Here is a 27,345-nt window from a genome sequence, read left to right as displayed (position 1 = left end):
AACGTTTAGATAAATCCATATTCTACATAGGTTCTCAAATTCATGGGCGGCCTGCAATGAGTATAGAGTGAAAATAATTCAGCTTTGTCAAAACACGTTTCCTGCTAAATATGATTTTAACAACCAGACCACACACACACATACTCTCCACACTTGTAACATGTGTCCTAGATGACACATCTTTTTATGCACACACACACACACACACACACACACACACCGACATGTGTGCGCCATTACATGATGTTGGATGTGAAATAACATTCTGATATAACCTAGGTGTTTATGTTATGTGCCGTGGTAGTGAATAGCAAATATGGTGGCTCATATATTATCCTATTAAAATTTGACAAATTACAAATTTCAAATGAAACTAAAATATTCTAAGCGAATATTTATTTATTTGAGAGAATGTATCATTTGTACATTTAGTAATTATAATCAATTGAAATGAATGAATGCATGTTTTGTTTTGCAAAATTATTAAATGTTAATAAAACTGCACGAAATACAAGTTGACTTACCTAAGAACAAACAAGAAATAGGCAATTGTTGATGAATTCCTTGACAGTTCTTAAACTGTGCGTACTGACAATTTAGGATCAATCAGGCTATACGCACTCTTCATGCATGCATTGCTTCTTATTTACATTTGGACTTGTGTTTGTTTTTACATCTGTTTGCTGCTCTGCTGCTCTCAGTGCTCACATATACTTTATTTTAATACAACCAAATTGTTACTATAGCTGTTTGCATTTACATGTTTCTGTTTCTGTTGTTATGCAACAATATGAGGAAATATCGCCTGAAATGTTGCCCTTTGAGACTACATTATTAACCGTTCCAAGATGTTTTGAAACTATTGCTCTGTAATGCCAAATTTTGATTTATTTTTTTATTTTTATAAAAATGTCCCTCTATTATTTCATTTCCTCAAGCTTGTGTCCTCAAAGATCACAGATGTTGTTCCTGGGAGCTGCTGGAGCCACTCACCCAGTTTGGGGGTCACTTAAGTGTTCATATTGATCTTCTATTTAGCCTGTTCCTGTGCTGCTATGATTGTTGCTAATGTGGTGTATTCCAGTCCAGCCTTTTTCAGCCATTTTTTGATATCAGCCATTTCTACATCAGAGGGTGCCATCCTCCTAATGTGCTCAAAGATCTTTGTTGTTCCATCCTGGATAGTGGCTATAACACTCACTAGTCCTCAGCCTCCTTCCTTCTAGGCTCTCCTTGCAGTGGCATTTGTACTGAGTCGATCTCTAGTTGTGAAAGAAGTTGTTGTTTGTGGATGCTGGGACACTGAGCTACTATTGGATTATTTGTGAAGTAGCATTCCAACAGTAATCTCTGGGTCTGTCCATAAAATTTCTAGTTGTTGTTCCAGTAGCCCACTTCTCATCATGCTCACCAGGTTAATCCAGACGAAGTCTAACCAATGTGACTCATGTTTCTAGCTGTCTCTAGCTGTCATCATTGTTAGTAATGAAGTAGGCATGATTTATTTTACTGTAGAGTAGACAGAACATAACACAATTTAAACAATGACAGTTCAGTCATAGAGATTGTGCTAACCTCAACAGAACGCATCACATTGAATACAGGTGTACTAAAGTTTATAGAAATTCCACAAAGCACATAGATTTTACAAAGGTTTTTAGTAAGGATGGTGCCAGGCAGCCTCTCCATTAGGAGAAAGTGTGCCAGATGTTTCTTTTTACCTCTTTAGAAGGAATCTGATTGACTTGTTACCTGGTGAGTCAAATGTTCTTTCAGACACAGTCGGCCAGCACACTGTGTCTCTAACATCCTCCCTCGAAGAGCTGCGTAGGTTTCCTGCATGCATTGCATCTTGGTACATGCAGGCACCACAAAAACGCCTGTGCCAGTTTGACAATTCAGAAAACTCTGTCAGTGTAGCAGGAGCAGGGCATTTATTACGTCAGTATATCCACGTAAAATGCAGTGAATTTACGCTTTACATCTTATTCTTTACTGTTATGTTGTCTTAATACAGATACATAGGCAGAAGTGTTTGGAAATGTGTGTAAAGAAATGAAATAAGCTGAATTTTGCAGTGCAGAAGGAGGAGGCAGATTGATATATAGAAAGAGTGACAACACAGAGAGAGTTGTAAGGAAGAGAGCAAGAGTGTGTCACGCACACATACGGGGGAGGGGGTGTTTGTGTGTAGGCTGGCCCTTCCTCCATTCCTCCCACACTCACTCCCTCTTGCGTCAGCAGCAGTTAAAATGTCGGCTGTAGCTCGTGCTCCGCTCTGTTTTCTCTCCCTCTCAGGCATCTATAATTTCTTACCATAAGAGGAAACCACACTCTTGCTCTTGTGCTTTCTCTTCCTTTTTTGCTCTTGTCATCCTGTCTTTTCTTTCTTCCTGTTTCTCCCCTGGTTGCCAGATCAAAGCTAGTTTCCTACAACGCTATTGCTCCTTGTCGTTGTTTGGAGACGGAGGAGAGAGGTAATGTTGCAGTGTTATGTCCTCTGCTCTTGCTCATTATTTGTTTCAGAAATGTTTCTGCTTTTCATTTTAAACAAAATTAATGGCACTAGTTAGAATGGATTGCAGCAACATCTGCCTGAAAACTGTGGACATTATTCAGACTAGAATATATGGTTATTTTAATAGATTGTAGATGTCGACATGTAAAGTATATGTGTGTTTGGTGGAGAGCTGCTTCTTCTACAGAAATCATGTATTCAGTACCAAGTTATAAATGGATCTTTGTTTATCATTTTTCCTAAACTCCGATTTAATTCTTGCTATATGGGTTTCTTTTCCCCAAATGTATTTTTGTTACAACAGTAATGCCATGATGCTATGCTGCAGAATTGTGTGGAATCACTAGCCTGTGTGATAGTGTTTTTCATGTGTCTCAGAACATCTTGCATCTGCAGAGTGATTCATAATCATATGTGTTTTTTGACGGTGACGAACTGCAGTTTCTCTTATAGTCTTGGCTTTGATTATGGGTGCACCTATGAGCAGCGATTGCTGATTGTGGCAAGCGATTTTGCACCCCTATGTCTGTGTTGCCTGTGTGGTCAGTTTATTCTTTAATTAAATACTAGTAGTCTGATAGAGGAAACTAAAAACAGTCTCCTTATTGTCTTATGACCTGCAAATTGCTTGCTATTTAATCTTCAAGGGACTGGGTCCAATAAATACATGTTCATCTGTGATCAGCATACAGAGCATGTAAGGAGCCAGTTGGTAGAACTTTCTCTGGGGGACTAGGACACCACAGAGCAGATGATTGAAGCACTGAACATGAGTGGGCAATTTCATGCCTGAAGTTCCGCAAACAAGTAATGAATTATTTGTAAGATAAATCGTCAGATTAATTGATAGTGAAATTATTTGTTAGTTGCAGCTGCACATCAAATGTCTAATGAGCAATAGGGTGGTTGTGTCGACTGACAACAATCTTGACACTATGCTGATGCGTTTGTCCATGTCAAGGTGGCTGGTTTTCACATTACATGTTGCACTCTAGTCTAAAAGTTGACAGCAAAAGGCCAGTTATCAAAACAAAGCTGCATGATGTGTCTGATTAATAAGCTTGCTGTATAGGTAGCCTCTGTGACAGCCACAAAAATAAAGTTAAATAATATCATAATTAATGAAGTTTCCACTCAGCTCTCATGCTTTCAAAACACTTGTACGGTTCCTGCTGTTGCATGAATTCTGCAGACTGGCTTATGTAACAAACTCAGAGCAAACAACCCTTCAACCAACAGCATAAACTTCATTGTTAGGGATCTCATGAGGCTGTGTCTGCTAGAACAGAAGAAATGTTGTCATATATATAATATATAGCAAGATAAATGAGTCAAATCGAGGGATGGCAGCAATCTTGAAATGGCAAACAAACTGTATCTCCCCTCTTTTCTCAAAGATCCTCCCACTTGATGAATATATAGACAAGTTGGTGTGTTGAATCAAAAAGACAACAGAATTGTTTGCCTCTGATTGATTTCTATAAATAGCGCTTTTTTTCCCACGTCTCAATTTAATTCTAAACAACGTTGTGCCAGTGTTGTGATGAAACTGAAATCTTAAGGGATTTTTAGTTGTGTCTCAGTCAGATATGTTCACATCACTTCTTCTACCAAATCCAGTACGTTAGCATAATTACATCACGTGGGAAATTTGGATTTTAAGGAATCAGGAGATTTCTATATAGAGAACGTACTCTGTATTAGGGTGTTCCACCTGCTCCAGTTTTATTTGAATATTTTGAACACCTGTTTTATTTGAACGTGCAAATGCCCCATCTGGGGCCCCTGAGCTGACAGGCTGATTGACAAATATCACTCTTTCTTTGTCTGTCTTTGTCTCTCTGCCCTCCATCAGCTAATGGCTCCCTGGATGACAAAGCTTGCATGTGCAAATAATTGATAAGTGTTGCAGAATATAAAGAAGATGAAGAGAAATGATGGAGCTCATGTGTCACCAAGCAATCTAGAGAGGCTTCCTTAGGCACACACACGCAGAGAGCAGCATACAATGTGCTGTGTTCATGGAGACTGATCTGCTTTCCCAGAATGCCATTGTCCCATGTATGTCGTCTTCAGATGTAATTGCTTCCTGGGGAAATTGTGTGTATATTTAAATATGCTTTGTATTTATACATTTGCCACTCTATAGAGACATTGGTGTTGATTTGTTACTATACAGATGTATTTTGAATGTCTCTCTTCTGTTTATCCACTTTCCTGCTGTCCGCTTGGAAGCATGGAGTAACAGAAGGCTTTTTCCTGGCACTTTGTGGCAGATGTGACCTAATTGTGGTATGTAGGTCTGTATGTGTATGAATCATTTTGGTCGAGGAACCGTCAGGTCCTTTCAGTTGGAGAGGAAGAAGAATTAATGAACGCAAATATATTGAAATATACTTCATTCATTCATTCATTCATTCATTTTCTGTAATTGCTTGTCCTCTGAAAGGTGGACAGGGGGGGACCCTGACTCTGACCCTGACCCTGGACAGGTCATCAGTCAAGATGAATACACAACTTCTTCACTAAATACAATTTGTTATTGTCGTTTTAATAACTGACATAGGAATTATTTTCTTCTGGAGTTCTAAATCAAAGGACTCAATACCAAAGCTATGAGTGCTTGTTATCAGGTGGTTGGTAAATGATCACAAATAATTACTGAAAATCATAGTGAATAACATTCACAGCATGTAGAGTTGAATGTGAACATTCTTTCATTAAAACATTATGCCAACAATTATTTTTTATTTAGGATATTTATCTTATAATTCTTTTATAATGTAGTCTCTTGGTCCACTATTTCACAACATTACACTGGAATAACCAATACCAGGTTACTGTAACACGTCGATGTGTTTCATATTTAACCTAAACATAAGCTGCATACATCTGTGTTCGAGCAATCTTATACAGCTTTCAACCTCACCCTTGTTTGTCAGCGCATAAGTTGCTTTGCCCTTCCTGCGTATCCATGGTACCATGAAAGGTGTCATTGGCCACTTCTTTAGGTAGGCACAGTTGCCAAGCACTGGTGACGGAGCCACCCGCTCTCGCTCGTACAAATGCTTTCTTATTCAAGATGTGTGCGTCACGGGCAAACACATGCCTCTGCACCACACCAGTTATTTCCATGTTTGTGCAGCTGATTAGTATACAGTATGTGACAATTTTCCATGGAATTTTAAAAGCTTGTCATTTGATTTCAGTGCGTATTTTTGACTGCTCTCTCCCCACTGAGTTTAATTCTAAATGATCTCTATAATGATGAGGTGTTTAAAGTTGCCCATTCATTTATTTGCATGTTTAATTCTTATGCTCTTTGTCAGATTTCAAAATACTGTACAGAGCTTTGTAATACATTACCACAGGATTTTATAATGTGTTTACTGCCATATGTTGCTTTACAATCTGCCAGTAATTGATCATTAATTTGATGTAACATCACTGTGACATCATATTGTTGTGCAAATTCATTTTAGTCGTCTTTACATACATATATTTCAGCTTGCATAGACATGGATGTAAAACGCAACCTGACGGGTTAGCGTGGGCAAACCACCGAATGGCAGTAATTCTAGTTCATTCATTCATTCATTCATTCATTTATTCATTCATTTCATTGGGTCGCACTGGCAACAGGCTAAGTAAGGAAATCCAGACGTCCCTCTGCCCAGCAACACATTCCAGTTCTTCCTGGGGAATCCCGAGGCATTCCCAGGCCAGACGAGAGTCAGCCAAGAGAGCCCAACAATATCCAGAGCCTAGAACATCTCGGGGTGAATCTCGTCCGACCCTGACCCCTTGCCTCTGGGGAGCTTCTTAACTACCTCAGCGACCTTTGTCAAGGATATGGACGAAACTTTGTCTGTCTTCAAACTCTGCCTTGTTCTTAGATGGCATGGTGGTAGGATTCAGGAGATCCTCAAAGTGTTCTTTCCACTGCCCAGCAACATCCCCAGACCTCTTCACCCGAGTGTCTGAGACATACGGCCGCGGATCTGATGACATGACCACAAAGTCTATTATCGACCTTTGGCCTAAGGTGCTCTGGTACCAAGTACACTTATGAGCCACCTTCTGCTCGAACATGGTGTTTGTTATGGACAATACTTGGCCAGCACAGAAATCCAACAACAAAACACAGCTCGGGTTAAGATCAGGCAGGCCATTCCTCCCAATCACTCCACTCCAAGTTGCTCGATTGTTGTCCCCAGACAACACCCCTTCCAGGACTCCCCCCAGGGCCTCCAAGAACGCTGTATACTCCAAACTGCTGTTCGGTGCATATGCATAGACAACAGTAAGAGCCTCCCCCATAGCGATTTGTAATCGTGGAGTCAATCCTGTCATTCACCAGGGAGAACTACAGCATGGAGGCACCCAGCCAGGGACTTGTGAGTATCCCCACACCCACCTGGCGCCTCTCACTGTGGGAACTCCAGAAAAGGAGAGAGTCCAGCCCCTCTCCATGAGTTTGGGTTCTGGAGCCCACACTATGCGTGGAGGTGAGCCCAACTATATACAGTTGGTATCGCTCCACCTCCCGCACCAGCTCAGGCTTCTTTCCCACCAGTGTAGTGATGTTCCACGTGCCTAGAACCAGTCTGTGTCGCCAGGAATGAGCACGCTCGGGTCTTCGCCTTCGCCTGCTGCCCAGCTCACATCGCACCGACCCCAGTGCCTTCTCCTGCAGGTGGTGGGCCCACAGGAAGTAATTCTAGGTCAACATGGGCTTAAGTAGGTCTGAATGCAGCCTAACCTTGGAAGCAATACCAAGAAGGATAGAATTTGGGACCCTAGGGCATGTCCAGTTAAAATAGATTTAGGTAGGGATTAGTAAGAGAAACAAAACAAAACAAAAAACAGCTATTAGCTATTAACAATATAATGATGGTCAACATGATAACAGAAAAGAGAATGTGAAAGTCTGACACATGTAATGCAGTGGGTATTTGTGATGAAGAGGGGGTCAAAGCAGCCATGGCTCTTACATCTAATCTCTTAATTTTACCAGGCTGCACTTGTTGTATAGCCATAAATCAGAGCAGTTCACAACCATGCTCTTGACTCTGTGGTCTTCTGTATCTGCATTTGTACCTTAAGACAGGACTCTTATCATGCACTACAGCAGGCAATAAGAAGTAATTTGATGTGGCTACAAAGAAACCCGAAGACAACCTTCTCAAAAAGACGAATATAGCTGTAAATATATTGACTGCACAACACTGTTCTCAGTACAGCTAGATGTGAAGATACCAGTGCAGCCTGGTCTCTGTAGTGTATGTGCTGTAACAGCTGAGCTGAGGCTGCAGGCTGATAGACAGCAGCAAAGAGACTATGTGCGCATGTAAGTGTAAAAGAGGCAACATCAAAGTGGGATGTGCTGTCTTTGAACTGTCAGACACTGTTACTCATTAATTCATCACCCCCTTGTTCTCTCTGTCTTCTCCATCTCTCTGTCCCTCTCTGACTCGCTTCATCATGTAACCTTGTGGTTTTCCTCCCTTTAATCTTTTCAATGGCTCCCTCATTTATTCCTTCATTCCCCTGTTGAATTTTCTGATATTTGGCTTCTTCCAAAATGTAATATTTAGTTCACTGTATACAGTTAATGTCATATATTTTAGGCACTCACACAATTTCTGTCATTGTCGAGTTTAAGTTTTGACCATACATTAAATATGAGCTTACGGTGCAGAATTTCTTTGGATGGCGTTTCCTTGGCCTCCAGTACTACTGTGAAAAACTTTGGTGATATATTCAACGAGGATATGTCCTTTAATTCGCACATAAAGCAAGTAACCTGGGGCCTCATGTACGAAGGTTGCGTGCGCACAAAAACATTCCGTACGTACTCGCTCACGATAAAGTTCAGACGTATCAAGAGTGAAATGTCCGCGAACTTGTACGTGCCCACGCCAACGTCATGGCTGGCGTACACTGGCTTCTATGGCTGTTGATCCTTTGGCGACACTTAGAGGTGATGCTGGGAAACTGACATAAATGTCCACTCCAGTGAGTAGCGTCTCCAGTTCGCTTTCTGTGAAGTTCTTCTTTTTTCCCGTCTTACTCATTCTTATGTTTTCATTTTCTGATCGTGCAGAGGGGAATCTCAGGTGCAGCGTCAATTTAAATATAATTTGCATATTTAAAAGGGGGCGTGGACAGGGAGGGGTCGGGTACAACATGTGCGCTTGATTGGGATGTTTTAGAAGGAAATCCATGCAAGTCTATGTACATGAGGCCCCAGGACTGCCTTCTTTCACCTGCGCAATATCGTCAAAATTAGGAACACGAACCAGAGGGTTAGCGGTTTGATCCCCGGAATGCGCCACATGCCAAAGTGTCCTTGAGCAAGACACTGAACCCCCAGTTGCTCCCAGTGCGTGGCACTGGTGTGTGTGAATGTGTGTGTGCTTGTGTGAGCAAATGGGTAGATGCGTCTGTTACTGTAAAGAGCGTTGAGTACCAGTAGGTAGAAAGGCTCTTTATAAAAAACAAGGCCATTTGCCATTTACATCTGTTGTCGTGGTTTCATCAACCAGTCTTCATGGCAATTCTCCAACCTGCCTCCTCTTATATTCTCAAACTGTCATGTAACATCATCAGGTATATGTTGTCTTTGTATCATTATCAGATTCTACTTGTTCGCTTTAGTCAGATGTGTGTATCTATGACGGATGTACGTTTATCTTGTTCCTCCTATTCTCTCCTCTGTCTTTTCTGTCTCTACTCCGCCAGCCTTAGGCAGATGGGTCCCTTCATATGAGCTGGGTTCTGCTCAAGGTTTCTTCCTGTTAAAGGGAGTTTTTCCTTGCCACCATCGCCTTCAGGCTCGCTTTGGGGGTTTCAGACTGGATGTTGTGAAGCATCTTGAGACAATTTGTATCCATGATAGAATGATCCATAGAATAAATGATAGAATGATCCTGATCCATGGTAGAATATTCCACTACTTCACATTCAAAACCTACTGGGTTACTTTCATATTCATATACTGCACAGGCTGCTGCCATTTGTCACTAAATCCAATATTAGCATCATTGTGGTAATATACGGTAATATTACAATAATTTAATGATGGACTGATAAAAAATGTGTGCTCTTATTCTACATGTAGACATGGGATAGTATTATAATTAGAGTTTTTTATTAAAAGCTGCAATTCCTCAACATCTCATCCTCATTAAATCTATGCACATCTTTGCCATATTCATTATATAACACTGCGCACTGAATATGTTTTGATAGGCAGCTAAATAAAATCAATGTCTAAAATTATATGATTCACTATCTATTGTAGAATTGATTAGTATTTTAGAATTTTGAATACTTAAAGTCATTCTAGTAAGACGTGTTGCTTATCCTACTAATGTTTTTAAGGTACTGTTGGTGTTGACCATATTTTGTTTTGTTTGTTTTTTTGTCTGTGCAGGCATTTAAGCCAGTTGTGGGGAAGAGCCTGTTATCATCAGTAACAGCAGTGGAATTCTTCTTGGACAGACAGCTGGACTTCCTGTCTGATCATTCAGCCTTTCAGCCATACCAGGTAATAAACATGCAGTCACACTCATACGGTAAATGCTCTCAGTGATCTCCAGGAGGACTTTAACTCGTTAATTGCGATTAATTAATTACAAAGAAATAACACGTTTAATCGCAGTTTGCAGTTTGCATTCCCACCAACACAGAACTTTTGTCAGTGCACGATTTCCTGGTACACAGATTACACTGATGCACACGTCAGAGCTCGGCTCGGCTAACGGCTACCAAAATGGACGAATCGGATGAAAGCACGTTGCTAGGACTGATGGAAGGCAAGTTTTATTTTTTAAAAAAAACTACCTGATGGAAGCCTTGATAAAAGCGGGCTATTGTGCAAATTGTACAAAAACAAACAAAAAAAAAGAATTTGCATACCACTGAAGCACTTCAATCCTACAGTGCCAAAACATTTTGCAGTGATCACAGAAACCACTGGAGATGTTAGCGCTAGCAGTCCCGGCCGGAGTACGACAGCCCAAACTTTTTTTTTTTTTTTTAACCATTTAAAGTCAATACTGTTCTGAAAAAGTACTTAAAGGAGAATTACCGTTTTTTACAACCTGGACCTTATTTCTGGCCTAAAATACGATTGTTTACACACCCATATAACTTTGGTGTCATTTGGAGTCGTTCGGACGATATTTAGATCCAGTGGAGCAACGCGTATATCGATATAGTGGGAGTGATCATGGCACCGAAACCTGGATTATTTCATCTCTGAGCGTGATCGTGTTTACCTGTAATTTGCTACTGCTAGTTTTTTGCAACATGGCTGAATATTTTTCCAATTCTGAGGTTGTGGACAACGACTTTATTTATGATGGACGTCCTTACCGTTTTGAGCCAGAGTATACGGATGAGGAGCTCATTGAAAGGAGGATGCAGAGGCAGAGAGAGGAACAGCTGGCCAAAGAACAACAAACCGCTGCACGTACGCGAATAGATAACAAGGTAACCACGGACTCAACAGGGAATGGCACCAGCGTATCATAACAAAATATTGGTGAAATGAACGAGTTTCGGGGCAGATAATGCGTTATTTAGAGGCTGCGTTGCGGTGCCCCAGTCTCTCCCACTATATGGATACATGGATCTAAATGTCGTATGAATGACTCAAAGTGACACCAAAGTTATATGGGTGAGTAAACAATCGTATTTTATGCCAGAAATAACCGGCAAAAGTTTTAGAACACCACACTTTTTCCATTTTTTTACTGAAAATTATTCAGTTTAGTGTCTCATTGCACTCTGAAATGAAAGCATAGAACAAATAATCAATTTGAGTTGAAAAATAAATCATGGAATCAATTTATAGACCAAAATGTATTCTAAACTTTTGACTCATCAAAGTAGCCACCTTTGGCAGATATAACATTTGTGGCATTCTTTCTACAATAGAAATCAAATATTCTTCAGAAAGTTCTTCCCAAGTCTGTTGCAGAAGTTCCAATAAATGTGTGGCACTTGTAGGTTGCTTGGCTTTCACTCTTCTCTCCAGTTCATCCCAAACCAGCTCGATGGGGTTTAAGTCTGGAGACTGTGCTGGCCACTCCATGTTTTCAAGCTTACCATCTTGTTCTTTTTTCCTGAGGTAGTTCTGGCATAGCTTGGACTTGTGTTTTGGGTCATTATCTTGCTGTAGGATGAACCTCTGACCAACTAGGCGCATACCAGAGGGTATTGCATGGCGCTGCAGAATGCTGTGGTAGCCGTTTTGGTTCAGGGTGCCTCTCACTCTGTACAAGTCACCGACCCTGGATCCAGCAAAACAGCCCCAGACCATCACACTTCCTCCTCCATGATTGACAGTTGATGTCACACACTGTGGAACCATCCTCTCAATTTGAAATTTTGATTCATCAGTCCATAATGCCTTCTTCCAGTCTTCAGTAGTCCAATGGCAGTGTTTCATGGCCCAGGCGAGCCTCTTTGTCTTATTCTGACATCTTGGCAATGGCTTTCTTGCTGCAACTCGTCCTGTCAACATTTTTGTAGCAACACACTACTTTCTGCAGTACAATACTGTTCACCTGATGCTCATGAGGGTCTGGTACCACAGTGTGTTCCAACACTGCTTTTATGCAGACAGAGGGGGTTGTAAGTAACCAAGAAAAGTTGGAACACCTCTAGAAATTAGTAGCATCAGCTTTCAAGGCTGATTCAACCTTCATTGCTGCAGAACAGCTTTAAATTGTTAACCCACTTCGTGTTCCCTGAAAGAGGCCTTTTTGTATAATTCTGAAATGTACATTATTTTTCAGTTTTGGGTAACCAAACCTTTTTTTTTTTTAACCTCTGGCTGTTCAGTACTTACCTTTGTACCATTTCAAGCTATTCACTGTGTATATATATATATGTATGTATGTACATGTATGTATGTACATATGTATGTATGTATGTACATGTATGTATGTATGTATGAATATATGTATGTATGTATGTATGTGTGTATATGTATATGTATATCAGGGTTTGTAGGGGTGCTTGAAATCCTTGAAAATGCTTGAGTGTTGTGTTTTCAAGGCCTGAAAAGTGCTTGGATTTTAGTTTAAGTGCTTGAAAGTGCTTGACATTATAACTCTGTGTCTTTCACAAAATTGGGATCAGACTGGATAGTTTGCTTATCACCAGGATAAATAAAATCACTAAGAGAACCGTATGTGGAGATTAGCGGTGGAAAAAAGATTCGGGATCCGACTCATTGAACCGGCCACCAAAGAAGACTCAAGAATCATGAATCTAGACGTCTATTGAACCGGCTCAGTTGAGTCCTACCACGTTTGATTGATATATAATTAATAAACGGCACCATTCAATATTATCATCTAATCTCACTTGGCAGAGAAGTAAAATGTGCTACCCGACTTGACCACTAGCATGCAGCGCAAACTGCACTCAGCCTGCAGGGATTTATGAGTAGCAAATCTGTAGTGGATTCACTTTTCATGAGTCCGATTCACTACTCATGAGTCCGATCCGCTACTCATGAGTCTCTGCTTAACCGAGAGCCAGGAGTCAACAGCCACTCACTAGGTCGGCAGAGAAACGGAAATTAACCGACTCAGAGATCATTGTCATCTCAGAGAAAACACAAACGCTCGTAATCTGTTGCTGCCTATAGCCAGTCTAAAGACGGAAAACATGACCATATTTTAAAATTTAGACCATTAATCACAGACAAGAATGTCTGTTTTCTTCTAGTAACGTTATGATACTGAATCTCACTGAAGCCTGTTGTGAGTGAATTAATAGCCTCTGCATCCACTCCACGTACATTTTAGACCATAAGAAGATAAAATATTATTTCATTTTTTTAAATTATTTTTTTTGCACAGTGGCTATGTATCACAACTGATAAATGGCAATAACAGGTAACTGTAATAATCCTTTATTAGGTGTTTACTATGCTTTATTATGTCTCAAGTGAATGTACTGGAAACACTTTCTTTCACAATCGGGCCATTTTGGGTCAAGTGACTCGCAAAACCCGGCTCATATCAGTGAGTGACTCAGATTGATCCGAATCCCCACCATGACCATGAGAGTATGACAAAATAAGTGAATAAACAAGTACATTGCATAATCCAGCATTTCTTTTTAACTGGTGGATGTAGAGCAGAACGCAGTATTAATTAATGAAAACGCAAGTCAGTGTGGCGGAAGCGTAGGCGGGTCATCAATAACACGGCTCCCTGTGACTCCACCCTTGAACCACATTGTGCATTTTCTGGCTCCAAACTCGCAAGATAGCACCGCCTGTCTAACTTGGAAACTAGCATCAGATTGACCAGTGCAAGGATATGGGGATCCGTTGTCCATATTTATATACAGTCTATGGTTCAAAGCAATAATTCACAGGCTGTTGTTTCAGAACCATGGACGGCACTATTTATTGTGTCTGAATACACAAAAAAATAATAACTTGTAATGAGCAGTGAACTCTCTGTTGCTTGGAGGTGCGGAAGTGGTATGTTGGTATTATTTATTTATTCGTTACCAATCTAAAAGCATCCAGGCTAACAGTGAAAGAAAAATCTGATAGTCTTGCCCTGTATTTAATCACAACTTTTACATGGAATTTAAACCTAATTACAAAAGCTGAATCCATGTATTTGGATATTTAATGTTTTCTTAGTATTTCTCTTTCAAAATAACAAATGCAATACATACTCCGATTACACAACCAGATTGTACTTTCCCCAACACTTCCCATTTTCCCATTAGCAAAGACTGCAGACATCTGAAATTAAGAAAGGTGGGAGATTCTTTCTCTTCCTGGCACTTCTGATAGCCTATTTTTCAGGAGACCCTTATACCCCCTAGAGCAATAACTGTCAGACTCTCTGTTAGACACACTCCTTCTCGCACATACTCAGAGCAATGAAGCCGAGGCCACTCCTCTTTCTGTTTTTCCAGTTGGACAGGAAGACTGCAGGGAGGAAGATGAGGGAGGGAGAGGGCGGGGACTACAATCTGTTTGGCATAAACTGTACAATGAAGTCATTGTTTAGTGGGCTAAGCCAGCCTGCTGCTTATGTGTGTCTGTGAGTATGTCTGTGTCTGGCTGCCCTGGAGCCTAGAATGTTGTGAGTGTGGTGGAGCTGAGGAACAAGAGGCAGATTAAAATGTTGACTAAAGAGTTTGACTAAACCAGAGGGAGAGGGAGAGAGAGCGAGAGAGCGAGAGAGCGAGAGCTAAGGTGAGTGTGTTTTCCAAGGCATTGTGCTGGTACCAGCTGCAGTTTCAAATCTGACGCTTGCCAGAATCTGGCATGTGATTGTTCTTCAGTGATAGTGGTGAATACATTCACATGACATTAATGTCCATTTCTGTCAAAGATGCTCTTTTGCTTATTTGCAGGGTTATCAAACCAATATGTTTAGATAGTTATAGTATAATATTTGTCATTACATTCTCACATCAGTTGCTAAAAGCTTAATTGGCAAAGTCCTTAATGCAAAACATTCGCCAACTTCACTAAGACCACTAAGGGTTCAATTGTAATTTTTGTGCACTTGTTTTATGAATGGCTGCAGGATGCAATGTAGCTGCAGGGTAAAGAGAGACTGAAAGTGTGTGGAGGTTGGAGACAATAAGTTAGCTTTCCCCTTGCACTGACTGATCAGTGATAATTCCCTGCACAAAGTCTGTTAAGTACAATGGCTGAGAGGTGCAAACCAAACTTTACAAAATGTGAAACACTTTTACAAAGCTTGAGACAAATTTACAATTTAGGAAACATTTTTACATATCATAAAACAAAATCACATTGCCATAACACATTTACAAGTCCCGAAACAAATTTGTAGTTCAGAAAACAAATTAACAAGACGCGAAACATTTTTACAAATGCCGAAACAAATTTACAAGTGGTGAAACACTTTTACAATTCCTGAAACAAATTTACAAATATCAACCATCAACTGGAAAGGGAATGTACCAACTCTGGGGTTGAACAGCAAGTGATAACGGGAGCGGCCAATACGAGTTGATGTTGTCGTTGATGGAGTTCATGGTGACCCAAGATGGACAGCGCTCGAGTGACGTTTTGCCTGTTTTTTTTTTGGCAAACACATGAGCCGCGTAACGTGGCATTTTTTAGAGCTTGGACTCTAAAAATGTTGTTTGTTCTTTGTTGCTGTTGTCATTGGCGCACCTACATGTGCAGTTGCTTTTGTTAAAGAGCTTTTTATAATGTTAAAGTATGTGAACATGTGTTTTCTCAGTTGTTTTAGATCCACGATTCTCAAACTGTGGTCTGTAAGTGTTTCAAGAGGTTTTGTTTTCTATAATACAAAAAGCGAAGCTGTAGTAGAGTAGTATATATGTAAAACTACTGTTGTATCTAATTGCTATTTTTGTATTTATTTAATGTTCACTTTAATTGTCTTGTGTGCACTATCCTTAACCATATGCTGTTTCAGCACTGCAAATTTCCCCACTGTGGGATAAAAAAGGATTATCTTATTTTATCTTATCTTAGAAAAGACTGCACTCTGCACTGACTTGATGACAAGGTCACTTCTGTGAGCAGTTAAAGCCAAGAGTAGGAGGTTAGTAGTAGGTTTCACTGGTAGCAGCTGCCACATGCAAACCCTTAAATACTGTTCAGCTGACAGTCCAGTCACAATGGAACTTTATGGCTTTATACCCTGCTGCAGATCCAAAGCGCCTTTTCTTTCTCTGTCTCTCTGTTGTGTCCTGCCCTCTCCTCCCTGCTGTCATATGTTCTTACAGTCCTTCTTGTGTCAGTTTATTTTGACAACCCCTTATCTTGCACTGACACACAAATCTCTATCCCCAAACACATGCTCGCACACCTGTGGTGTCAGTTCACACTGTTTGAGATTTTCGCTTGCTTCAAGTGATTTGGATGATTTTGAATAGTGGCAGGGCTGCATGATCTGTCCATGATTTTGTCATATCTTACTGCTGAATAGTATGAACAGTGAACATAAGACTGTAAGTGTCAGAAAAGCCCGAAACTTTACATATTTAACTTCACAGCGTGGCATGATAAATGCAGCTGCTGACAGTGATCCACAGCTGTAGTCTAGCAAATAAATGTGCCCACTTGCCAACCAGTTCTCAGTCACACTCTGTGCTGTGGTCCTGATAAAAATCTGTTGCATATACAAAATAGAATGCATAAAACCATGATACATTATTTCAGTTACTGAGTGCCAATTTGACTGAGTCTTAAAAGAGAAACTTTCTGAAACTTTCCTACAATTTGATCTCTCCTGCTTTCAGCCTCAGTGTCTCCACAGCAACAGTGTCCCTGAAAGCAAGGGTTTCTAAAGTCTTTGATAAGCCATCTGCGTTCATCGCCATATAAATGTAGATGTGCATTATGTTTTAAATTATACATGTGCTGTTATTTTTCTCAGGCATGATGTCTTCATATGATATATGATGCATGACAATAATGAGCATTTAATTGGTAGATCATAAGATTTCTTCATCTGTATTAAAAAGTGTGCAAAATATTCCATTTACTGTTGAAAATACCTATTCTATACTATTTTACTTTTGTTTTTACTATTTTACTGTCAAAGAGAGGGATGTATAAAGCTGGTTAACATCACTGTAAGTAGGCTCCTCCTGCTCCAATGGTGGCAGTATTCTGTCTGATTAAGGATACCATGATGATAAAAGGTTGAAAGAGGACTTAATGATTTATCTGAACATGTCATTGATAAGACCCAGGCTGTCTACAAGGCTTGAATGTGAAGCAGCTCCAAATATAATGGAAACAGCACAATGCTTTCTTTAACAGGACAGTTCCCTTAATAATATTTAACAGGTTGCTTTTGTTAAAAAGAAACCTCAGTTTGTATGCCGTAAGTGGATTGTGTCTGCATTATTTCTATTATATTTCTGTTTTGTTATTTGCACCCCACAGAGGACTTAGTATGCCCAAAAATCGGCACCATGTGACAAGTTTGTGTTTCAGTGGGATACTAAGCTATAAAAACCTGCATGTGTATGTGCCTGTCTTTCAGGACGAGGTGGACAGTCAGAACCCAGTGTTAAGAGACAACCCTTTGCTCCATGAAGAAGTGAAGGGCTGGCTCAAAGACCAGAAGGTGCAGGAAATTTTTATGCAAGGTAAGCTTTTTATTTATTGTTACAATGTAGAGAGGTATTTAACAGTTTGTTGCTGTTCAGATTTTTTTTCTTCGCTGACTTGTGTGATCACTGTGATCCATGGCCTATTCTTTTCCTTATCCAGCTTCACTAAGACTAGCATTTCCCATCATCCTGAAGCTAGATTTATGGTTCTGTGTCAGATCTATACTGTAGATTTGCTGTAACTCTGTACCCAGCGCCATGTCGAGTTGCTCTGTTGGGAACTGATATTGCTCTGGGCTAATTAAACGGGTGGGCTCTGATTGGTTGCCAGGCTGTCCAATTGGGTGCATACCTTTTTTTTTCTCTGTATTGGTTAAAAAAAAATGCCCCATAATGAAATCCAAGTGCCGTGTTATGAGACTCATATTCTGTAAGAATTGAGTCTGGCTACGTCAGGCTATGATGTCTGGATCAGGGTATTTGCTACAGCATGAAGTTGGGAACTTTATGGGATTTTACTGATAGTAATATTATTAGAAAACTGACTGTATGGTTTGGTGTTTTAATACCTGTTGATATCTTATTCTGAATATAAGGTGCTCCAGTGCCGATTAGGTGTTCAACATAATTTACAGTGTTGATGTACATGTGTAACCTGAAAACCAGTGAAAACCTAGATTTAAACCAGACATTACCTCGTTAAACCCAAATCATTATTTGTTGTACAGGTCCCTGGTGATTGTGCACTGAGTCATGTCGGTAATGTATTTTATAAAATGAGGAATCTGCATTTAGAACTCTTATAGAACTGTTTCTTTCTCCTTACAGGTCCATACTCACTGAATGGCTACCGTGTTCGCGTGTACAGGCAAGACTCGGCCACCCAGTGGTTTACTGGCATCATTACACACCACGACCTCTTCAGTCGAAACATGGTTGTCATGAATGACCAGGTACACTCAAAATAAAACATGCTTTTTTATCATATGGCTATGACTGTATGTGTAATGTGTGAGTAACATACAGTAATAAAAAAAAAACTTGTGTCCACAGGATAATGTGTAAAATGTAAATAATACCAGAATTCAAAGATGAACCTACTATATTAGCAATTTATTTAGACCCTTCATTAAATGGGGACTCATTTTGAATGACACGCAAAAACATTCAGTTCAGTTCAATTCAATTTTATTTATATAGTGTCAATAACAAAAAAAATAAATTCTCAAGACGCTTTACAACACCTGGCCTGAAACCTCCAAAACAAGGATGAAATCTTGAGCAGAACCCAGCTCATACGGGTGGCCCCTTCTGCTTGAGTCTGGCAAAAAAAGTAGAGTGGAGAGGAGAGCAGCAGCAAGAGGAATGAGATAAACATACATCTGGCATACATGCATACGTCTGGCTAAAGCATACATGTAGGATCTAATGCCAGAATCTAATTTACACATGTTTCTAATACTGTGGTGGGATGTTAATGCACGGTCTGAATGGGCCCTTAAGGGCCTTCATCAAGAACTGTGAAAAATAAAGGCGTCAAGTCTGGCATATACCAAGGAGATGCTCTGTAACCACTGCAATTCTGCACTGGACTAAACCCTCTCAGCCAGATCATTTACAAGAGTTGGTATGAATACCACCTACAGAATGCTGTAACCTTAACATGGATGACATCAACTGGATAAATGTGGTCGAATAGTAACAGAGAGGGGAAGGTTGTGCGATCTAAGGGGACTGTACTGACAGAGGGCAACATAGCAGATGCTGACAGCCACAAGTATCTTCGTATCCCACAAGCAAATTAAATCCACGGAGAGGCCACAATGAAAGCCGATACATCCAAATACCTACAGAGAGTGAGGCAAGAACAAGACCTGGGCTATCAACACCTACCCCCTGCCAGTCATCACATGGCATAATAATGTGGCCTAAGGATGAGATAGATGCCACTGATATCAAGACAAGGCTGGTCTTACCCCGACGTTGTATACTAAGCAGGCCAAGGACTAGTGAGAGTCAGAGCCACTATCCTGGATGAAACAAGGAAGACCATTGAGTACAATAATCAGGAAGATGGCCCCCTCATATTAAATGCTTAGTGATTATCTCAGGCAGCAGAAACCTCACAGAAGGAACAGAAGAAAGAGCAGGAACCATCAATGGGGGGGGGGGGCAAACTCTTGCAGACCATGTACCACTGGTAGATAACTGAAGTGACTCTTATCATGGCAGCACAGGAACAGAATCTAAGTACAAGATGAAGAAGAAGAGGCTTGGGCGTTCCACATTTGATAGGACCCCAGTTGCAGGTTATGCAAAGATGCCCCTCAGACGCTATGTTACATAACAATGCAGTGTAAGATGATAGCAGGCAGTGGGTACGTGCAATCGCATAACCAAGCTGCTGGCATAGTATATAGAAACTAGTTTATAGAAACATCTTTGCAGTGTATAGACTGGAGCTCCCAAGGTCAAAGTGGATGACACCTCAGAACATGGTTGAGAATGGCCAAGCTATGAGATCCTGTGGGGCTTTCAGATACAAACTGGCAAACTGGTGATGGAAAACCAACTGGACATTATAGTGGTGGGCAAACGGCAGAGGAGGGTGGTAGAGATAGGTGTAAGATAAGGTGTAATCCTAAGCGACAGCAGGAATTGGGAAAATAAAAATATTGAGAAATAACAAGGGCTGAAAAGGTTTGAGAAGATGTGGAAGGTGAAAGCAACAGTGGTCCCTGTGGTAATTTTAACACTTGGGGCAACAACCCCCACACTGGGAGAGTACCTCCAGCCAATTCTAGAAACAACATCTGAGATTTCTTTTCAGAGGAGTGCAGTAACATACTATGCAGGACCCTCTAGCTCCCAGGCCTCTTCTATTATTTACATTATATACAGTGTCCCAACTTCAGCAGAATTTGTACTGGCCATGTGTTTTGTTTTTTACCAGACTGTAATAGTGTGTAGTAGTGTAATAGTGGTGTGTGTTCAGGTGCTAGAGCCTCAGAATGTGGATCCCTCTATGGTCCAGATGACCTTTCTGGATGACGTGGTCCACTCTCTGTTGAAAGGAGAAAACATTGGCATCACCTCGAGACGAAGGTCACGTTCTAGCCAGAACAACAACTCGACTCATGTGAGTACATACAAACACAATCCACACTATAGCATATACATGCAGAAGCTTAGAGCATCCTAATAGCAAATGAAGAGGAACATGACCACATAAACATGCACATTAACTAACTCTGATCCATGCTCTTTGGTAAGGTATGTTACTGGTGTAATAGAAAAAGGACAGGAAGGTAGCCAGACACACAAAGGTTGAAAAATGCAGATATAATAGAAACCAAACACAGAAAATATCATGTCTTCTAAAGTAATCCGTTGCCAAAAGAAAATGGCAGTTAGCGGAACTAATGAAGAAGAGTACAATGCCAGCATAAGCACACAGCTCCTTCTTGTACAATTCATGTTTCAAGTTTGAAATGTTTGGATTCATTGTGCTTCTGGATTTTCATATGGTTTTATTTAAGACTGCAATTTAAGATTAATCTGCTGATTTCTTTCTTGATTAATTGTTTAGTCTATATCATACTGAGACTGTCATACCACCTTAGAATTGCAACAGATATGTGGCCTATGTTGTGTTTCTGGCATTGAGCACAAACTGCGTGTTTCATTTGGCAGCCATTCATCTGAGCTCAGCATCATCTACAAAGCTTCCTAAGTGTGCAGCAAATCTTTGATAATCTCATTAAAGATCAAATTGATTTTTAGACTTTAGTTGTTCCCTGACTCGGGCAGTAACTGCTAACTCAAAACTCTGCTTTCATGGTTTATGTTTACACGAGCACTAGTATCCTGATTTTAAGGCTTATCCTAGTTTTGATTATATCCTGTAAATGTAATTGTAATTTCACAAAACCAGGACAAAGGCTTATCCAGGACTCTGAAATTGAGATAATGTGTCTATATGTGGAAACACAAAAACAAGATCATTTAAGAGCCCTATAATTAGCACAATGCTCATGTCCATGTAAACACATCCACTGTGTTTTTTAATGAATTTGGCTCCTATGTGCTGGTAGTTCAATTTGTCTAGAGAGGGTCTCTGTTGTTCTGGTTACCATTCAGCAGGTTTCAGACAGCTGTGATGTCAGCAGAAGACTATTAAGACTATTTGGTGTTATTTTGGCAAAAATTGACAAGACACATATTGAAGGTGGTCACATTGAACTTTCAGCCAGGCCCTTCTGGTCCCGCATTCATTAACAAAAATCTCTCCTTGTCCCACATTTTCTTTTTTTCCCTCATTTCATTTTATTTATTTATTTTTTCTTTTCTTGACACATTAAAGATGGCAGGAGGGAGACCCGGCGGGACCACTGGCAACACTCAGGTACCCCCAAAAATCCCATCTCTACACCTGCCCCCAAATCCTCCAGATCGACTATTTCCACAATACACTCCAAATGTTTAATAAGCAAAGCCTATTTAAGTATAGAAAAGTGTAGTAAAATCTGATGGACATGTGCATGAGTAATCCTATTTTGAATTATTTTCTGAATTATTATAATTATTTTTTTTAAAAGAATATCCAGTGCGCGCCCACTAATCCTAATGTTCCCAAAGCTCGCTGTTGATTTTCTGAGTGGGGCAAAAACATGTCCATTGAGGCTGAACAACTATAACATCTTTGGGAAAACAACAGAGGTGCCACAGTTTCCTAGTGTCAAAACCAAAACTATCTCAGATAGCACTCGGTACTGCAACAAAGAATCAATATTTTTATTCCATTTCCACATCTTTTGGTCATCTTACCATGCAGCACTGTGTTGTGGACCATGTTCAGAATTTCACTTATTGAACAAGTGTCATGGAATTCTAAAGTGTATCTGTAACCTGTATTTAACTATTAACCAACATTTGAACAAAAGTCAATAGACATCTTCAATGCTAATGATCTGTCATGTGCAGTAATTTAATTAATATATAGGACATATTGTGCATAAAAACCACAAACTTCATCATGTTAAACTTAAAACTGTGAGGTTCTGTAACAGACAACAGACACATCTTCTATACCCATCACCATTAAACTGGGAAAGCATTCAAATTATCTCATTTCAGCGCAGAAAGATTAGCCTAGTCACTTAGTAAAACTCAAGCAGAAATCAAATGTAGTGTAGGTACATAGCCCTGCTATAATTGTTTCTGAGAGTATACAGATACACACTGTTAAAGGTCTGTCTCAAATGTTTGAAATGAGTAACTACACCCATGCAACATTTCCTGATCACACTGCCATCTAGCAGTTAATTCAACCTGTGCAGCACCTTATCTAGTACATAGTAGTTTCATAGTGTACAAAAGGCTCTGTTACATATGGGTGTGGTTACAAGTACGCGTGCTATGGACCACCAGCTATGATGATGTGATATGAATCAGTCTACAGAGGGCGTATAGCACTGCCTTTGCTTAAATTGGGATTGTTCTTAATTGACAATCCCTGACAATCCCTCAGAAGTGAAGTCCCACCTTCACTTCTGAGAAAGTGACCTCTTAGTGCAGGATTACCTTGAAAGATATGAGTACGGTAAAAATTACAATAGAGATCTCATGCTTTCACAAATGACGAGGGTTGGGCAGAACTAGTTGGGCTCTGAATTTACTGTACCAGTCCGACTGGACTTGATTGGAGCTGCCCAGTACTTGGTGTCTTTGTACTTGTGTCTGGACAATAGCTTAAGTAACAGTTTGTTCAAGATGGCAAGCAAAAATGTCCAAAACATGTTAATAGTCCCCGTACATAGTGTGATTGCAGGCAGCAAAAATGAATGGATTCCTTAGAGAGCCCAGACACAAATTCCTTTGAAGTTACTGATCTTTAAACCCAGAGCAAGCATGTGTGTAACTCCACTACAGATGCCATTCCGATTTTTCAATATTCCAAAAATCTTTTAATTTGTTTATGTCATGCTGTGCATTTGCCACAAATTTTCAGTTTAGGCAAAATTAATTCCCAAAATGAAGCAAGTTACAGGCCATCAAGCTTCTTTTATGGGGGCTCTCTCTGTGAGCATCTGAGGCCATCTGTGTGTCTCACACCATTGGCACTAGTCAGAGTCCTGCTATTTAGCTGATTCAGCATGTTTGGCTGTTACCTTAGAGATCCAGAGGACAGGGGAAAAAAATGGAAGTGACGAAAGCAAAAGCAAATGTGACTGCTGGTGTTAAACTGCTACTATATTGCCAAGACACAGAGTTATTTTATCAGTAGTTGATGTGGGTTTGGTGTGTCCATACCTTACAACAGTTAGTCACAAAGTGGAAACCGACCCTGACAATAAATTAACAATTATTCTTTCTTTTGTTCATCGCCTCTATTTATTAAAAAAACACAAATGGCCTTTAATCAGCTAATCAGCACTGAACAGTAGAACTTGACAAAGGTAGGATTTATTCTACAACTAATGTCGAGGTATACCTAATAAACTGGTAGGTTACACTGCATATAAATTAATAGTAATGCTTATAATGTACAGGTCTGAATGTTTCTGTGCATTAATTAACATATAACTTTTTTATTCTTACAGAGTCATTACACACGAGCCCAAGCCAACAGCCCCCGCCCCATCATGACATCTTCAGGCCCCAACCCTAAAGGTTCCCAGGGTACACTAGTGTCCCAGCAACAGAGCCAGTCACAGCAAAACCAGCAACCAGCTACCCAATCACACCACACACCAGGAGGGAGTGGAAGGGAACAGAGAGAACAGCGCAACTCTCGTTCTTCCAGAAGGAAAGGATCAGATAGCAGTGTTCCAGAGGATGATAAGGACAGGAGAGAAGATGCCACAGTGCAAGGTAAGGACAGTCACTGTAAAGTTGGGAGTGTAAATTTACCTGTGATGGTATGTTGTGGCACAGTGCCATTTAAGTGATTTTCAGGGATTTTTCCATGACAGAAGAATTGGAATCATAAAAACATTTTTTCATGAGAAGAGTTTTGGGATTGAGTCTGGCACTCAGTCGTTGATACATGTCTTACTATTTTCCATACAAGATACCATAATGTGGCAATCTCAAACTTTTGGTTAATATCCTAGACTGTATAAAGATGGATGACGGTGCAGATGGCTGCAGTATAGGTCATAAGCTCCACCCCCTCCATGTTAGTGGATGGGACTTGCGTCAAACATTAGTACATGTTTAATACATTTTTTGAAGGATGGTTTCTGTCATTTAAGGTAGTTAATATAATGCTGATGCATACTCAAGTGTCCATTTTTCTAATAAGTTTTGTTTTAGTTATTTGAAACAGGATAGGACATCATGATGACTACTAGTTGCTATGCCAACCACTGTCTGGAAAGACCGTGAGAATAAGAAAATATAAATGAATAAGTACAGTGTATAATCCAACATTTCTTTGTAACTGGTGAAAGTAGAGCAGAGCAAAGTATTAATTAGAGGAAAATGCGAGTGAGTCTCATGTTAGTGTGGGCGGGTCATCGATAATGCGGCTCCACTTGGCTCCTCTCTTGGGCAGGACTGCACAGACTCTGGCTCCAAAATCGCAAGATGGCACCACCCATATCCCCGGGAAACTAGCGTCAGTTTGGCTAATGCAAGGAAGTGCTGACGCATTGGCTATGTTTATATACAGTCTATGGTTGATATGACTATGACTTATACTTACTGGTGGTAACAAACATGTTGTGGTTTTAATGCTGTAATACTAAAACTGCAGTGGTTAGAGAAAAAACACGTTGGTAACAAAAAAAAACTACACTGCCTGGCCTAAAAAAAAAAAGTTTGCACTGCGGCATTGTTTTGATAAGCTTCTGCCAATGTCACAAGATTCATTTTCCATCCAGTGTTGCATTAATTTTACCAAGATCTTGTATTGATGATGGGAGAGTCCTGACCACTGCGCAAAAGCCTTCTCCAGCACATCCCAAAGATTCTCAGTGGGGGTTAAGGTCTGGACTCTGTGGTGGGCCAATCCATGTGTGAAAATGATGTCTCATGCTCCCTGAAACCACTCTTTCACAATTTTGAGGCTACCTTTACACGGAAAACTATCTGAAACCAAAAGCGCAAAAGTGGCGTTTTCGTTTTTCACTTTTTAAACTCCGCATTTAGACGAGCGTTTTCTGAAAACAATTCTGTGTTCAAACGGAAAACGCAAAAGTGTGTGAAAATTTTCATACACATAGATTGCAGTATACCGCCAGATGGCTAGGTGGCAACACTCCCAAGAGTGTCTGCGTTGAGGTATTAACTTTTTCTTCTACTTTTTCCACGCTTAGCGCGCGAAATACATTAACCAAAAACAAACCACTTGGATACAAAATTATTGCGGCTAGGGGCCTGTTTGAACCTCCCATCGCGGAGCTCGACATGTTTTGTTTTACTTGTTTTTTTCTGGTCCTGTCGCATGCTTTGTCACGTCATTTCTATTCGACGAGAAAACGCAGTTTTGCGTTATTCACCCTTTGCACGGTGACGCGAGGGTGGAGCGTTTTTTTAAGATTTCCACTCTGGAGGGGTGGTTTCACTTTTTTTGCGTTTTTCAACCCCCAAAAAACGCCGTCACCATCTAAACGATATAGGACATCCGATAAAATGTTTTTTTGCGCTTTTTCACCTCCAATCGTTTTCCGTGTAAAGTGCCCCTGAGTCAGATGAAATCCTGGCATTGTAATCTTGGAAATATGCCCGTGAAAGAAGGGAAGAAAAAAATCCATTGATGGAATAACCTGGTCATTCAGTATATTCAGGTAGTCAGCTGACCTCATTCTTTGGGCACATAATGTTTGCTGAACCTAAGGACCTGAGCAAACTGCAGCAACCCCAGATCATAGCACTGCCCCCACAGGCTTGTACAGTAGACCACTAGGCATGATGGGTGCAATCACGTCATCTGCCTCTCTTCTTACCATGGTGTGAGTCCCAACATAAACTTCTTTCCTTTCTTCTTATCCAGAGTCAAAAGTCCAGGGGTTGAAGCAGGCAGTGAAACAAACGCAGGAAAGGCGAAGAAGATGACAAGAAGGCAGGTCTGAAGAAAGCTGAAGGCTGACATGACGTCTGATCTATCAGAGAGCAGTGACTCAGAAAACCCACAAAACAAGAGAAAACCGTCCTCCTCCTCATGCTCCTCTTCCTCCTCATCGTCCTCATCATCCCTCGTCCTCCTCTTCCTCGTCCTCAGAGCCCAATTCTGAGAATGAAACTTAAGACTCGTAGCAGTGATGTGAAAAACCAAGTGCCATTTTCCAAAATGGAGGAGGAGGAAAAAAGCCACTGATGCATGGACCCAAAAATGAATGATGCCTCATCTCTCATTTGGTTTGCGTGTCCCCCATGGGTAGAGCTTCAAGCAGACGAGGGACATCAAGAAGTCTGTTAAGGAAAAAATTGCAAAAAACGATAACGAAAGAAAGAGGAGGAAATTGGTGGCAGTAAACTCAGATCACCCAGTCCTCCACGGCAAACAGATTCCCTCTGATGTCTGACGTTGTCCAGGGCGGTATTATAGAGAACATTAAGAAACACTGTGAAAGGTACAGTCAGCTGCAGGCCTTCTGTCATAACTAGTTTCAGTTTTTATTTATATATCATCAAATTTGTAACATGCAGTTAGGTCCGAGGAATATTTGGTCATAAATACCATTTTTCTTAATTTTGGT

The 27,345-nt window shown here is 40.4% G+C and overlaps 1 protein-coding gene across 1 annotated transcript in view; it reads left to right on the top strand.

Annotated features, from left to right (window-relative positions):
• Positions 1 to 27,345, top strand: part of jmjd1cb (jumonji domain containing 1Cb) — a 105,540-nt gene that overhangs the window by 56,995 nt on the left and 21,200 nt on the right. Inside the window, 17 exon segments of the mRNA XM_084568163.1 lie at positions 9,957 to 10,070; positions 17,572 to 17,677; positions 18,470 to 18,594; positions 20,637 to 20,780; positions 22,005 to 22,046; positions 24,244 to 24,514; positions 26,640 to 26,671; positions 26,673 to 26,720; positions 26,722 to 26,841; positions 26,843 to 26,887; positions 26,889 to 26,951; positions 26,954 to 26,971; positions 26,973 to 27,044; positions 27,046 to 27,120; positions 27,122 to 27,205; positions 27,207 to 27,219; positions 27,296 to 27,299. Coding sequence (XP_084424289.1) covers positions 9,957 to 10,070; positions 17,572 to 17,677; positions 18,470 to 18,594; positions 20,637 to 20,780; positions 22,005 to 22,046; positions 24,244 to 24,514; positions 26,640 to 26,671; positions 26,673 to 26,720; positions 26,722 to 26,841; positions 26,843 to 26,887; positions 26,889 to 26,951; positions 26,954 to 26,971; positions 26,973 to 27,044; positions 27,046 to 27,120; positions 27,122 to 27,205; positions 27,207 to 27,219; positions 27,296 to 27,299 — 1,376 coding nt within the window.

The sequence above is a fragment of the Chelon labrosus genome (genome assembly GCF_963514085.1).
Source record: "Chelon labrosus genome assembly, chromosome: 19".
In the NCBI taxonomy this organism is placed as follows: domain Eukaryota; kingdom Metazoa; phylum Chordata; class Actinopteri; order Mugiliformes; family Mugilidae; genus Chelon; species Chelon labrosus.
This window is presented reverse-complemented; position numbering and strand designations above follow the sequence as displayed.